This window comes from Electrophorus electricus, chromosome 23, assembly GCF_041902795.1.
Source record: "Electrophorus electricus isolate QZ-2024a chromosome 23, ASM4190279v1, whole genome shotgun sequence".
NCBI lineage: Eukaryota > Metazoa > Chordata > Actinopteri > Gymnotiformes > Gymnotidae > Electrophorus > Electrophorus electricus.
In genome coordinates, this window is record NC_137519.1 from 8,701,466 (window position 1) to 8,713,917 (window position 12,452).

General features: G+C 45.2%; 1 protein-coding gene across 6 annotated transcripts in view; it reads right to left on the bottom strand.

Annotated features, from left to right (window-relative positions):
• Nucleotides 1-2,756: 2,756 nt before the first annotated feature.
• The window catches only part of tcf12 (transcription factor 12), a 74,850-nt gene continuing 65,154 nt past the window's right edge, over nucleotides 2,757-12,452 (bottom strand). For 3 of the 6 annotated variants that reach the window (XM_035520737.2, XM_035520734.2, XM_027007389.3), the window contains 8 exons: nucleotides 12,204-12,277; nucleotides 11,178-11,249; nucleotides 10,441-10,632; nucleotides 8,067-8,181; nucleotides 7,572-7,737; nucleotides 6,745-6,977; nucleotides 6,300-6,453; nucleotides 2,757-5,996 (listed from right to left, as the gene is read on the bottom strand). In XM_035520737.2, the coding sequence (XP_035376630.2) occupies nucleotides 6,311-6,453; nucleotides 6,745-6,977; nucleotides 7,572-7,737; nucleotides 8,067-8,181; nucleotides 10,441-10,632; nucleotides 11,178-11,249; nucleotides 12,204-12,277 (995 nt within the window). In that variant the 3' untranslated portion in view covers nucleotides 2,757-5,996; nucleotides 6,300-6,310. The remainder of the gene's footprint in view (nucleotides 5,997-6,299; nucleotides 6,454-6,744; nucleotides 6,978-7,571; nucleotides 7,738-8,066; nucleotides 8,182-10,440; nucleotides 10,633-11,177; nucleotides 11,250-12,203; nucleotides 12,278-12,452) is intronic. The other 3 variants (XM_035520739.2, XM_035520738.2, XM_027007390.3) reach the window with 1 other exon arrangement.

Genomic DNA, 12,452 nt, shown 5'->3' on the forward strand with positions numbered 1-12,452 from the left:
ACAGCTGCATAAGCCCCGCCCCTAAAGGAGTGGCCTGCCCCGCCCTCTCCGGTCTTTAACCCAAAGCCACACAGCAGGCTGAGCCCCGCCCCTAAAGGAGTTGTCTGTCCCGCCCTCTTCCGTCTTTTTGGTGACGTTCGATACTGTTACTGACAGACCCGTTATCAGCTGGTGAACTGTATCTTTTATATTTTATTATTTGAACTAATTACATTAAATTTGAATTGTATTTCTTACAGGTAACTGTTTCACATGAAACCATTTCACATTTCACTTACGACGACTTGCTCTATTCACTACGGACTGGCTTCTTAGGAAAGGTTGTCCCTACTAGTAAAAGTAGTTATTCTTGCTCAAATGTTTAGGTTCAACTATACAATTCCTAACGTATTATTTCTACATTTGGGAAGAGCAAAATTTTTTTTAAATCAGTCTAGTAGGCTTCTACCTGGCTAACTAACACTGGAAAAAACATAAAGTGCTGTCCAACCAAATATATAATAAATGGGTGATAAGAAACAACACTTTACGCTGTCAATTACTGTTACGAGTATTCAGTTTTTGTCTAATCTTGTGCTTAAAAATTGGTTGTTGGGGTCTTGAAAATTGTCCGGAATTTTACATGAATCAAGCGTCGCTTTAAAGTATTTAAGACTGATGGCGCCATCTAGCGACACTTTAATGTACTACAATGTGTACACCCAGCATATGTAAATCACAAAAATTGCGGTTGTTATTTATGTTGTCGCAAGCCTGCCTGTGTGCAAAATGTCACAGGGTAAAAGCATTTTTTGCTTAAACAGCACAGTTATCCGTCATCGAACACATATTTAACACAAAAGGGAAGTTGTTATTATTGAAACCATAAAAATACCCCGCCTGTTGCCCTCTGAATCCAGCTATTATGAAAAACCTCGATCCGCACTTTTGTAATGACAGCACTTTACAGTTACGGTAGATTATTGCTTGAAGCCTTGTTAATGTTTTCAATCAATATATAGGCAGGTTGTCACTTCCACAACTTCTGAAAGTCCTGTCTTCAGTTTACACTATGATCATAGACGTAATTTGGGGGATTTGACGTGCCCCCGCAATAATTCGTGCTCACACTACTTATATAATGTGTTAGGCTAGGTAGTGTGAGCAGTGTCCACCCCCCATAGACATGTAACACTATTAAATAAATGTTTTCCCCTACAATCCGAATTTCTGAAACAATCTATAGGACGATATCTGCCCCTCCCGTTGTTGCGGTTTTCATTTCTTTGTCTGTGGGAGTGGAAGGACCACGTTATGCCTTGGTCTCTGTCTGAACTCAGGCGCTGGGTCGAGTTACAGCGTTGCACAATAGAAGCGCTGTCCGCGTCTGAACCGATACAGCTGGGGCCCGGTGTTCAGCAGAGAGCGCTGTTTCTCCTTCGGGAGAGAGAAGTGCGGACAAGACGCCACTAGTCGGAATCCTTCTCGGCTTTTAAATTTGCACCGATTTAGCAAGACTTTTGTTTATAATGTGCAATTCAAGTATGACCAACCATTTTGTCAACATATAAGGGATGGCGACCACAATAGTAGCATTAATAGTTATCAAACCATGAAACATGAGTGGTTAAACCTAAGAAAACCTATTATATTAATAATATTGCAATAGTTGGACTTTTTCCTATTTACCATTTTGGTATTAGCTTTCTAGCCTATCTGCTAGAAAAATCTGCTTGAAGTATGTGTTAGAAAATGTTTATCTTCGGAAATATTCAAACCTAGACTAAGCGCGTGAATACACAGCCAACGGGAATAATCGCCGGCCCACACAGACAGATGCGCACGGCAGCCTTGCTTCTGACACGTGGCTTTCCTCTGCCACACGCACATAAAAATCAGCCCGCAAACACGGTGGTCTCCGGATCACCGAAAACATGTCTATTTTCCTAGGTGACCGCAAGTAAACACTCGGGGGCACGACGAAGTCAGGAAGGAACACACACACACACACACACACACACACACACACACACTCTCTGTCACACTAATGCACTCGCACGCTGCACAAGGAGGAAATGAGACAAAACACTTCAACCCACTCGAGGCAACAGCCTCGCAACCTGATGAGGTGTCTTGCTGGGAGGACCGACCTCGAGTGCGTTAGTGGACTGGCCATGAGCTCCACGGTAGGTTCTCCCGAGTGCGACTCCCGTCTCCGTAAGTGTGGGAGGGATCCGGCGAGAAACTCACGCTCGCAGCACATGCACAGAAAGATAACACGGGGCAGATGTGCTGGGTCCGTGAACGGGTTCTGGGTTTTAGTTTAGGGTCTTAATTGCACAGCCAGGACTGATGTCAGTGCGCAGATATGCACAGATGAGCTGAAAAACGAGAGGAGCCCTTTCATTGGCTGATCACGAGACACTGGCCGGCTCAGTCTATAAACTGTGGTTCCCAGCGACAAGAAATATTGCCTCTTATTTTAGCCAGTACTGACACAAAAACGTGGGAACATAGCGAAGCGTGACAACCAGGGAAAGGTAGAAAATACGTTTAAAGAACGAACAAGGTTAATATTTTCACATTCTCAACAAACTAGGTTCCCCATCGACTTTTTGTGTGATAGCGAGGATAATCGCAAAGCAGATGTTGAACTTTTCACTCAGACATCTCAGCAAATGCCAAAACAAAATTAAATGCGTCTGTACACTACCAGACAATAACATTAATGGTATGAAATGGAACCAAAACTTAAAAACATGGGACTAGATGCAAGCTTACTGCTATCACACTTTATTAAAAATAGAAACATATGTTCCATAGTACTTCTTTTGATACAGACTACAATGGTCCACTGATATGCCTTCAAAAAATGAGTTACATAGTATAAAACACTCTCTTGCACAGAGTTCTTCATTTGGCCTAAATCCACTGTAGAAGAGTCTTCTAAAGAGGAGATATTGTGGCAGATTGTATATATGAAAAGCCCATTCATTTGAATACATTGTTTTGTACATGAGCTCCATGAACTTACATAGGGTTTCACAATTTTTTTTTAAATAATTAAAAAACAACAAAAAAAAAACAACAACTCAAAACTACTGCATGACAAGAGAAATATGAAGGACAAAAAAGTGTACTGTAAAGAGGTGGAAATAAACGCACATACAATCTTGTTAAAAAAAGATGGCACGTTTATTGCTACATAAATGTTATATACATATTGTGTTTTCTGTTACAGAGACAGAAAAAAATGGACTTCTTGCTGCTGGTTTCTTTTATTTTTGATGTCGACAATACCTTGGGTTTCGGACTGGGGTACAAATCTTTAAACTCACCCAACAATTCAGACTAGAAACAGAGATGCAGAGTAGATCCTAGAGAACACCGAGCTCGTACAATACCCCATACGCACTAGACCTCGAGCTACAATCCTACTTATGTTCTTAAGATGCTATTCATAATTTTTTGATAATAATGGACAGGTTATGGTAAATAACCGTACATTTTTTTTTTACTATCTAATATAGTAAAATAAAGTAAGAAACTTTTTACTCAAAACTTTCGATTTCAAAAATCTAGAAAGAGTAATATTTAGAATTCAAGAAATGTTCTTACAATATTATTGTATAAAAGGCTAACTACAGTGAAAAATAAGCCAAATGTTTTTTTTTTGTTTGTTTTTTTAAAATCTTTTTGATATATTTTTTCTTCTGAGGGAAAACAGGGCATATGGTAAAGTCTATCATATCCAACATGGAGCAAAGAAAATAAACCTGGGAAATAAAGCAGGAAAAAGCGGGGGGGCGGGGGGGGGGACGGACGGACACACGACCGATGAGTAGATGACGCACACCCTCGATCTACAGCCAGCAACGACGCAAGCACTTCAATACTGAAATGTGTAGACAAAGGCCTCAAGGACTAGTGGAGATCATAAGGGCATAAAGTACTCTCCACAGAGACCAGGGAAAAAGAGGACAAAAGGGACAGTCGGGAGTTCAGTCGGGAATTCTGATATTCCAAGACAAACCGATGCGGGATTTTGTTCTTTTGACTTTGTTGTGTGGCGGTTTTTGTTTGAGCATGCACGGAAGACAACAGACTGAGAGAGAAATAAACCAAAAGAAAGAATTAAGACCAAAATGTAAAAAAAAATGTAAAAAGCATACACACAAAATGAAGATGGTAACTAAAAAAGCTCTTCAAAATGGGTTTTGTTCATTGTTTTTTTTTTTTTTTTTTTAGGTGCTGATCTTGAGTCACAGCGTTTGAGTCCGTAGGGCTTTCTCACACCACAGACACTGCACTCCCACTCTGCTGATCACTGTATCAGGTACTTCAATGCTTAGGGGTTGGCAGGGCCAGGGGAAAAGCCATCCTAGTAACTTAGAATCATCTTCTATTTTCACACATGACAATATACGCTTTACTATGAAGCCTAGAGAGATGCTTTGTATACAGTTACAAATAAACATATAACATGGTTACTTAGAGTAATGATTTTTTTTTTTGGTGTTTTTTTTATGGGGGTTTTTTATGTTAATGGTTTTAGACAAAAATAAAATAACACACAAAATAAAGTTCCATTCAGGCCAGGTGATAATGTGGTCATCGTTTGGGATCTATTCTCTGATGAAACTATGCCCGATTCTCTGCTGGAGGTTAAGCATAGTACAGGTTCCTCTGCACAGGTACCCAAGCACGACCACAGCTGCTCAACTAAGCAGATACCAAACAATGCAACATCAGACAATAATAAAATGTAGTAAATGGAAATCTGCCATTTTCTTTTCATTTAACACTATATGGCAAAGGAACTGAAAGGACACGCCCTCATTTCCTTCAGTTAAGACACTATAAAATATGCAGGGAATGCAAGGGAATAGTAACTGGTCTGCTATCTGTAGCCTGCAGGTGACCTCTGACCTTTCAGTAAAGTTTGAGTTTGCCATCCCAGCCCTGCTTCTGCAACACAGCGGGAGGAGCAAAAACACACTCTCACTCTCTCTGTCTCTCTCACACACACACACACACACACACACACACACACACACACACAGTGGAGTGTCTCTCCACTCTTCCCCTCGAGGCTATGCTCAGCCCATGTGTGGCTCGGACCCTCTGCTACACTAAACATCACATCACTAGGTAGTTTTGGCTTCTCATGCTCTTACTTGTGGAATGAATCTAACATAAATATAATTCATATATTATTTCTTACTTTCTAATTTTTATAAGAAAAAAAAAACTATCAACAATAAAAAAGGTAGGGAGAGGGGTCCTTCAAACTTTGATTGTATAAAATGCCACAGACAGAGTGAGAATCTCTGGCGCTGGGTGAAGGGTGTGGAGCGGGTGCCTGGGTGTAAGGGCCTGACACATGCTTCTCCACATACTGAGCAGCTGGGGTAGACTCGCTCAGATCCTGGCAAACTGAAAGATCTACTGAAGTGCCACTGGCTTCTCAAAGCAATGTCATAACTTTCCCTTTAAACATAGACTTTATAGCTATGTGACATAATAAATAGGAAAAAATAGAAAAATAAACAAACAAAAAAGAAAAACAATTGCTGTTACAATGCGTTCGTCAATTCAGTTTAGGCACAATGCAACTTCCACGTGGGGGGTGGAGGGGAGCACGACAGTCTCTGATTGGACAGATGTGACACACTGCTTGCAGACAGTGATATGTGCTCAATGGTGGGGTGTGTGTGTGTGTGTGTGTGTGTGTGTGTGTGTGTTTCTCTTGGGCAGAAATGAAGAATGATGGATACTGCCTGAGGAAGCCTGGCATTTCCCAGTTTTACTTCGAGCTCAGGGTTGCAGGACTGGAGATTTTCGAGCTCAGGATTGCAGGACTGGAGATTTTCGAGCTCAAGATTGCATGACTGTAGATTTTCACTTCAAGTGGTCTCTGTCTTTTCAAATTTGTGTCACAAGCTGCGAGTCCTGTCTGCCCTGGGAAAGCAGGGTCACCAACACTATCTTACAGATTCCCTTGGCTTCACTTTCATCTGAAAGTTCAAATAAAACAACATAAGTTATTCTAATAAACTGGATTATCTGAAAAAGCCAACCTGTTTTTACACATAACCTTTACGTATAAAGTTTGCATTTTTCACATGACATTGTACCTAGAATTGTAGAATTCTACTGATCAATCAAAAGGTGGAAGTTCCACATTGTCACGCACTGTACAACTGGATTAACACCATCAAGTCTGAAGCAGTTTGATGGTTGGGAGAAATGTGAGAGTTGGACCGGCACTGTTGCACTGTTCTGCTTCCCCACAGCTGAGAGCCTGAATGTCTGCTTACCTGCCAAGTGCTTAGAGGTGCCCCATGGGGTTGGCTGTGTCTGTGAGGCTGGGGTGAACGTTCGGATGGGTCTGCTGGGGCTCCCCTGACACGCCTGACACCTTCTCCTCCTCCCTCCTCTTAAGGCAGGCCGCTTTGGGGTTCAGGTTACGCTCTGGGAGGGCGAGACGAACGCACATAGCTGATTTTTGTCTTTTGTCATAAACAAGCCACATGCACTTTCCCCTCCTCACCTTAAATCTGCCCCCCAAAAGTTCCCCCATTTACACCGCCATCAACTTTATATTTTAAGGAAGGCCGCAAACAATGACTTCCAGGAAAGCCAAGAAGACTAAGAGATCACCTTTTGTAATACGAAAGTGCAATTAAAGTCAGCTAAGGGGAGCGCAAAGCCTCATTAAGGAAGCCCCGCCCATTTGTGTAGAACCCGGTATGAGTGGCTGACCCCTGACTTGCTGCTCCAGGCTGAGGATGACGGCAACGGCCTGGTGCAGGATCAGCAGCTTGGTCTGCGGCTTCTCGCTCTTCAGGTGCAGCTGGCACATGCGACCCAGTTCCTTGAACGCCTCGTTGATGTCGCGCACTCGCAGGCGCTCGCGAGCGTTGTTGGCCATCCTGCGCTCACGCTCACGCTCAGCCTTCTGCTCCGGGTTAAGATCCTCGTCCTCGTTAATGCTGCTGCAGAAAGTGGGAGGAGAGCGCGCCCAGAGTCAGCCTTCAGATGAACTGCTAGCTAGCAAAGCAATGCCCGCGAGAGCCGCTAATCTAGGCAGAATGTTACATCTGTGACAGGAAATAAATCAGTATACATGATATGGCTGTGACCTAATAATCAACAAATGATCGTATTGCCGCATTATGCTTTAATGATTATTACGGCAGTGTTTTTTGTGATATTGGTTGTTGTTATACTAACATGGCAGAAGGCTGCAATGTGTATATTAGCTGCTAATAAGCCACAAATTCTTTTGGGTGCATTATGAGCATTTTAAAATCACACATTCTTTCTGTGGCTGTTTTAATGAATTTTGGCAGTTGATTCATCAAATAAACAAAATTTTGATCAAAATAATGCAAGCCAGCCTTTAACCATGCTACATGACCACTGTGTTTTAATCTATTTAAGGAGTAGCACACTCCCAATAGGATGCAGTATAACCGCGCTATACAGCATTTGTCAATGTATATGATCATATGAAGTGTGTAGGACACTCCAGAACAGCAGGCCAGGACATGAGAGTGCTGTTTGAGTGCTGGGTGAATGAGACTTACCTTGTTCGAGTCCCTGCTCTGGGTGTCTTGATGTCCCGTTTATCACTCTCGTCCTCTGACTTGACGTCTTCGGAGGAGTGGTTTTCATGCATGTCATCTTTGTCCTGGTTCTCGATCTTCAGATCCAGGGAAGGGGCCACCTGAGCATCCAGGCCGCTGGCGAGACCTGTGTTTTTACAGCACGCACACATGCACGCGCGCGCGCGCACGCACGCACGCACACACACACACACACACACACACACACACACACACACACACACAAATCTAAATAGCCTGGGTAATGTTACAGGTAAAACGGTGAAGTTGGGTCATGGAAACTGACATGGAAAATGGTCATGCATGAAAACCCCCACAAAAACATAGTGCTCGCTGCAGGCTCTCCTGTCCGTTCATCTCCTGCCAAAAGCATGTGTGTGAAGCGCTAAATGGGCTTTCGTGGTTTATTTCATTAGCAGCTGCGCAAATTCCGAAGTGGAGGTAGGAGCCAAGTACCTCTAAAGGTGTCGGCCTGGTGGTTGAGCTCGGTGCTGGAGGCCGGCCCGCTGGCGCCCTGAAGTCCCGCGTGATTGGTGCTCAAGCTGACGGCCTCGTCGCGATGGGCGGGGCCCTGTCAGAACACATGCGAGTGAGGAGATGAGCCAGAGAACAGCGGTCCAACATCAAGGGCCTCTCTGATCGTGAAGTGATCTGATCAGCGGCAAGAGGACCAAGACCATTTACATTACACCAGAGAGCAGACTCACAGGGCCCAAGCCTCCACTTCAAAGCCCAGAGAGGCTCTCTGTTCTGCTTCTCCCAGTACAAAGAATGACCTCTGCAGTCTAAACCGTATGCTCTCAAAGACCTGCAGCATTACGGGCAAGATGACTACCAACTCACTTCCTATAAGGAATGCTGTTGTAATATTTGCTTCAATTATTTCCATTATTTGTCATTACCCTGAATCCAAGTTGGTTACCTTTGGATAGAGATGTCAACTATGGCAAGACAGTGGGGGGGGGGGCTATTTTCCACTTTTCCTTTAGGAATATGATCCTAAGTCATAGCTGTCTTCTGTTAACCCTGCCCCCCTATGGCGCACACTAATCACAGCACAGCTCTCAACAAGTGTCCAAACAACTCTTTGTCTGGGTTGAAGGAGGAGTCTGGGAGGGGGGGCTGTTGCCTGAAGAAGGCAGCCATTTTCCTAGCTGAGTTTGATTACCATACAGCTGGGGACTTCAGTCTCACACACACACACACACACACACACACAATCGTCTGAGGCATCACATTTCCTGAGTTGTTAAGAAATAGGACTGAAAGAGAGGGGGAGGGGGGGAGGAGGAGAAAGAGAGAGAAACTAAAGACTAAAGCCAAAATAAAAGCATGCGTGGTAGTCATGCTGAATCAGAGTGCTGTTTTGGTAGGGGGAGTGTGTCTCACAGGGAGAGCTCTGTTGGGTGTGGATATGAACACAGTCCACTGGCAGCGTCGACACAGACTCCTTTTCACAGGGACATAATCAGGTCATCACACAACCACAGCACAGATCTGTCACCAAGCCTCATTCCACTCTAACACTCCTGTACTGTTACACACACACACACACACACACACACACACACACACACACACACACACAGGCATCAAATTCTCTCCTCAAATGGAGTTACAACCTCACACGCATTTGAGTACATCGTGTTCCGTTCCGATGAGCTATGTTATTGTAGCTGTGGGTGTTGTCAACACAGACAGAAGGGGTTCCCACAGTGAATCTATCTATACATACAGGTCATCTGGTAGGAGTTCTGAAATTAATGACAGTTAGAAGTGTACAACTAAATGATTAATGCTTTAGCACATCTCTGTACACAGAAGGGCCTGGGGCGAAGCCCGTCAACTGATAAAGAATAAGTCTAAACAGCTATTTTCATGAATGACTGTAAGATAAGATTCAAGCATCTTCAGGCTCTACATTTATCCTAAGGGCATGACATTGTGACTTTGAAAACACCTACTGACATGTAACCAGTTGCTCTTAGAAGGAATCTGGCACTGGAAAAATGAATCATTCCTATCTTTAAAATGTTCCTACTTTTCCCGAACGCAATGCAGACATTTTCATAAGGAAAAGAAAGGAAAACAAAATGGCCTGCATGGTTTCCTACTGCAGAGGGATTCAGGAGAGAGCACTTGCTTCCGCTGCTTCTTTCCCCACAGTTGTGCTCCAGCCTCTGCGCTGAGGGGAGCCAATGCGCTAACACCGGGGAAGAGCACTGGCTAATGTGCCGTGTTCTGGTGTGGCTCGCACCGGACAGGCCAACACAGGCCCCCAAGCCCCCAAGCCGGGGCCCGGACCGAGTCCCCACGGCCGAGCCTGCTGCGCCAGAGCTGCGCTGCGGCCCACCTCGCCTGCTTTTCTCATCCACCCCTCCGTCCCTCGGAGCTGAATTCAAATATGGGGGAGGAGACAGAGGAAAAGAAAGAAAAAGAGAGCAAGAGAGAGAGAGAGAGAGAGAGAGAGCCTGGCCAGTCATTACGCATTTGGAAAGTATGTGGGTTTGAGTTAAACGGCCCTCTGTGGAAAATGGTTCAGTTTCAGCACATGGACGAGGCTTCATTTTAAACAGGTGGCTCAGGCTTGTTTATTAGCCCGTTTGGAAGAACACAACGAGAAGTGCATGCCTTTCTCTTATTTCCTTCTCTGTTTCCAACTGACTCAAAGCGGACATGTTTAGCTGATTTGCTTAAATTTTGTTTAAACAACTGCAGCTGATTGACGGGGGGCTTTGAACTTGGCAGAAATAAATAAAAATGCTCAGAGGAAGCTTTGAAACAATTAAGTTATTATTTTCCAAAGAAAGTAAACAGGGTGATCCATTACCATAGACGCTGTCCTGCTGGCAACCAATCCGGACGTGGGGAAGCTGGTGCCGATGGCTGTGATTGGCCCGTTGTGCGCTTGTCCAAGCAGGCTGTGGATGTCACTGGGCAGATTGGTGGTGGAGCCCACAGCATGGTTCCGCAGCACATGGATCGCATCGTCTAGTCTGTCCAGGCGATCCTCCATCCGAGACTGGGATGGCGGGAGAGGAATAGAGAGAGAGAAATGGAAGGAGAGATCGAGAAAGAGGGAGAGACAGAAAGAAAGAGAGAGGACAAGGAAGAGGAGGAGGAGGAGGAGGAGGAGGAGAAGAGAGGGGAGACACAGAGAGTGGCTTAATATAAGAACATTACCCCCCCACCCCCCCCAAAAACCAAAACAAAACAAAAAAACGGATGAGTTTCAAAACAGAACAGAACAGAACAAAAGAGAGAAAAGTGAAATTCATGAGATGCCTGGCCATGTGAACTCAATGGAAGTCTCGTGTGTGTCCTGAAGCCTTGTGCAGGACACACACCACAGGAATCTTTCCCACTCACTCCTCTGGCACGTAATGGTATGGAACGACTACTTTTTAGCCACTAAACCGTTGACACGCCTGATTATCATAAGAAGAAAAAGAAGTAGATAAACTAAGTGATGGAAGGGAAAAAATGGCAGTATGATCAACTAGAATGGAAGCAAAGCAGGTGGTGAGGAGCGGCGGGCGGGCGGGCAGCCACAGGGCGGGAGTGTACCTCACAGACATCCTTTAAGAGGGACATGGCATCCTGGAGATGCTCATGCAGCTGTTGATGCACGCGGCTTTTCTAAAGTCAGACAGGGACAGGAGAGCAGTGAGACACCGTTACAAACTGACGCACAGTCAGGCAGAGAGAGAGAGAGAGAGAGAGAGAGAGAGAGAGAGAGAGAGAGAGAGAGAGAGAGGGGGGAGAAAAGTGACAGGCGTAGAGACAACAAGGGACAAAGAGTCACACAGAAGCAAAGAAAGGGTGCAAGGCATCGAACTAAAACCAAAGTGTGTTAACATCTTGGTTAAAGAACCAGTGATGACTGACAACCCTCTGGGCCACTCAGGGCCCTCGTGATCTCTGTCACTGCTCTAACAGCTACAAACAAACAAAAACAAAAACAAAAACAAAAAAAAACACAATTGCAGGTGGCATACAAAGTAGTGTGTCTAAATATTTATCTACACACCTCATGGTGTGAACGACATGGGAAGCAGGAGTAGAGGAGTAGGTCTGTGTGTGTGTGTGTGTGTGTGTGTGTGTATGTGTGTGTATGTGTGTGCGCGCATGTGCCTATGTGTGTGAAAAGTGATCCCTCTCGAGATTCCTCTCCCCAGTCAGCCCTGGAATTCAGAAGCTTTACTCTAATGCAACAGCTGCCAGCACGCAACCCCTCCCTCCTGCTGCACCCAGACCGGTCCCTCCTCCCCCACACAGCCACCCCAGCCAATCACCCCCCACCCCCAGCCAATCCCCACCCAGTCTTCTCAGGAGCGGACAGATGGTAGGAGACACGCCCCATGGGATAGGTATTGTTCTGTGCAGCCCCGCCCCCCCACCCCCCAACACCAACCCATAACATCTCCCTATGCCGGTCCCCAACATTTGTTGGGCCGGAATGTGTGTGTAACGCTAGCCCTGTGCCTTCCAGCAGCCAAGCACCGAGGCCCTCGGTGTCCATTAAAAAGTGATCAGTGTGCAGGGGGTGGGGTGGAGGTGAGTGGGGTGGAGGTGAGTGGAGGGTGTCCTCACCAGAGAGTGCAGAGAATTCTCATAACTTGGGGAAGACGGGGTCTGTCCGGTCGTACGAGGCCACTGCGTAGTAGCTGCAGAAGGGACAGAGAGAGGAAGAAGGAGAGAGAGAGAGAGAGAGAGAGAGAGGGAGAGGAAGAGCATGCAAGAGAGAGAGAGTCCAAATCTCATTTTACGTCCGGCACAATTCCAGTTATTCTCTGTGTGGGCTGTTTTCCTCTCGGGGTCCAGATGCATCATTTCCTATGA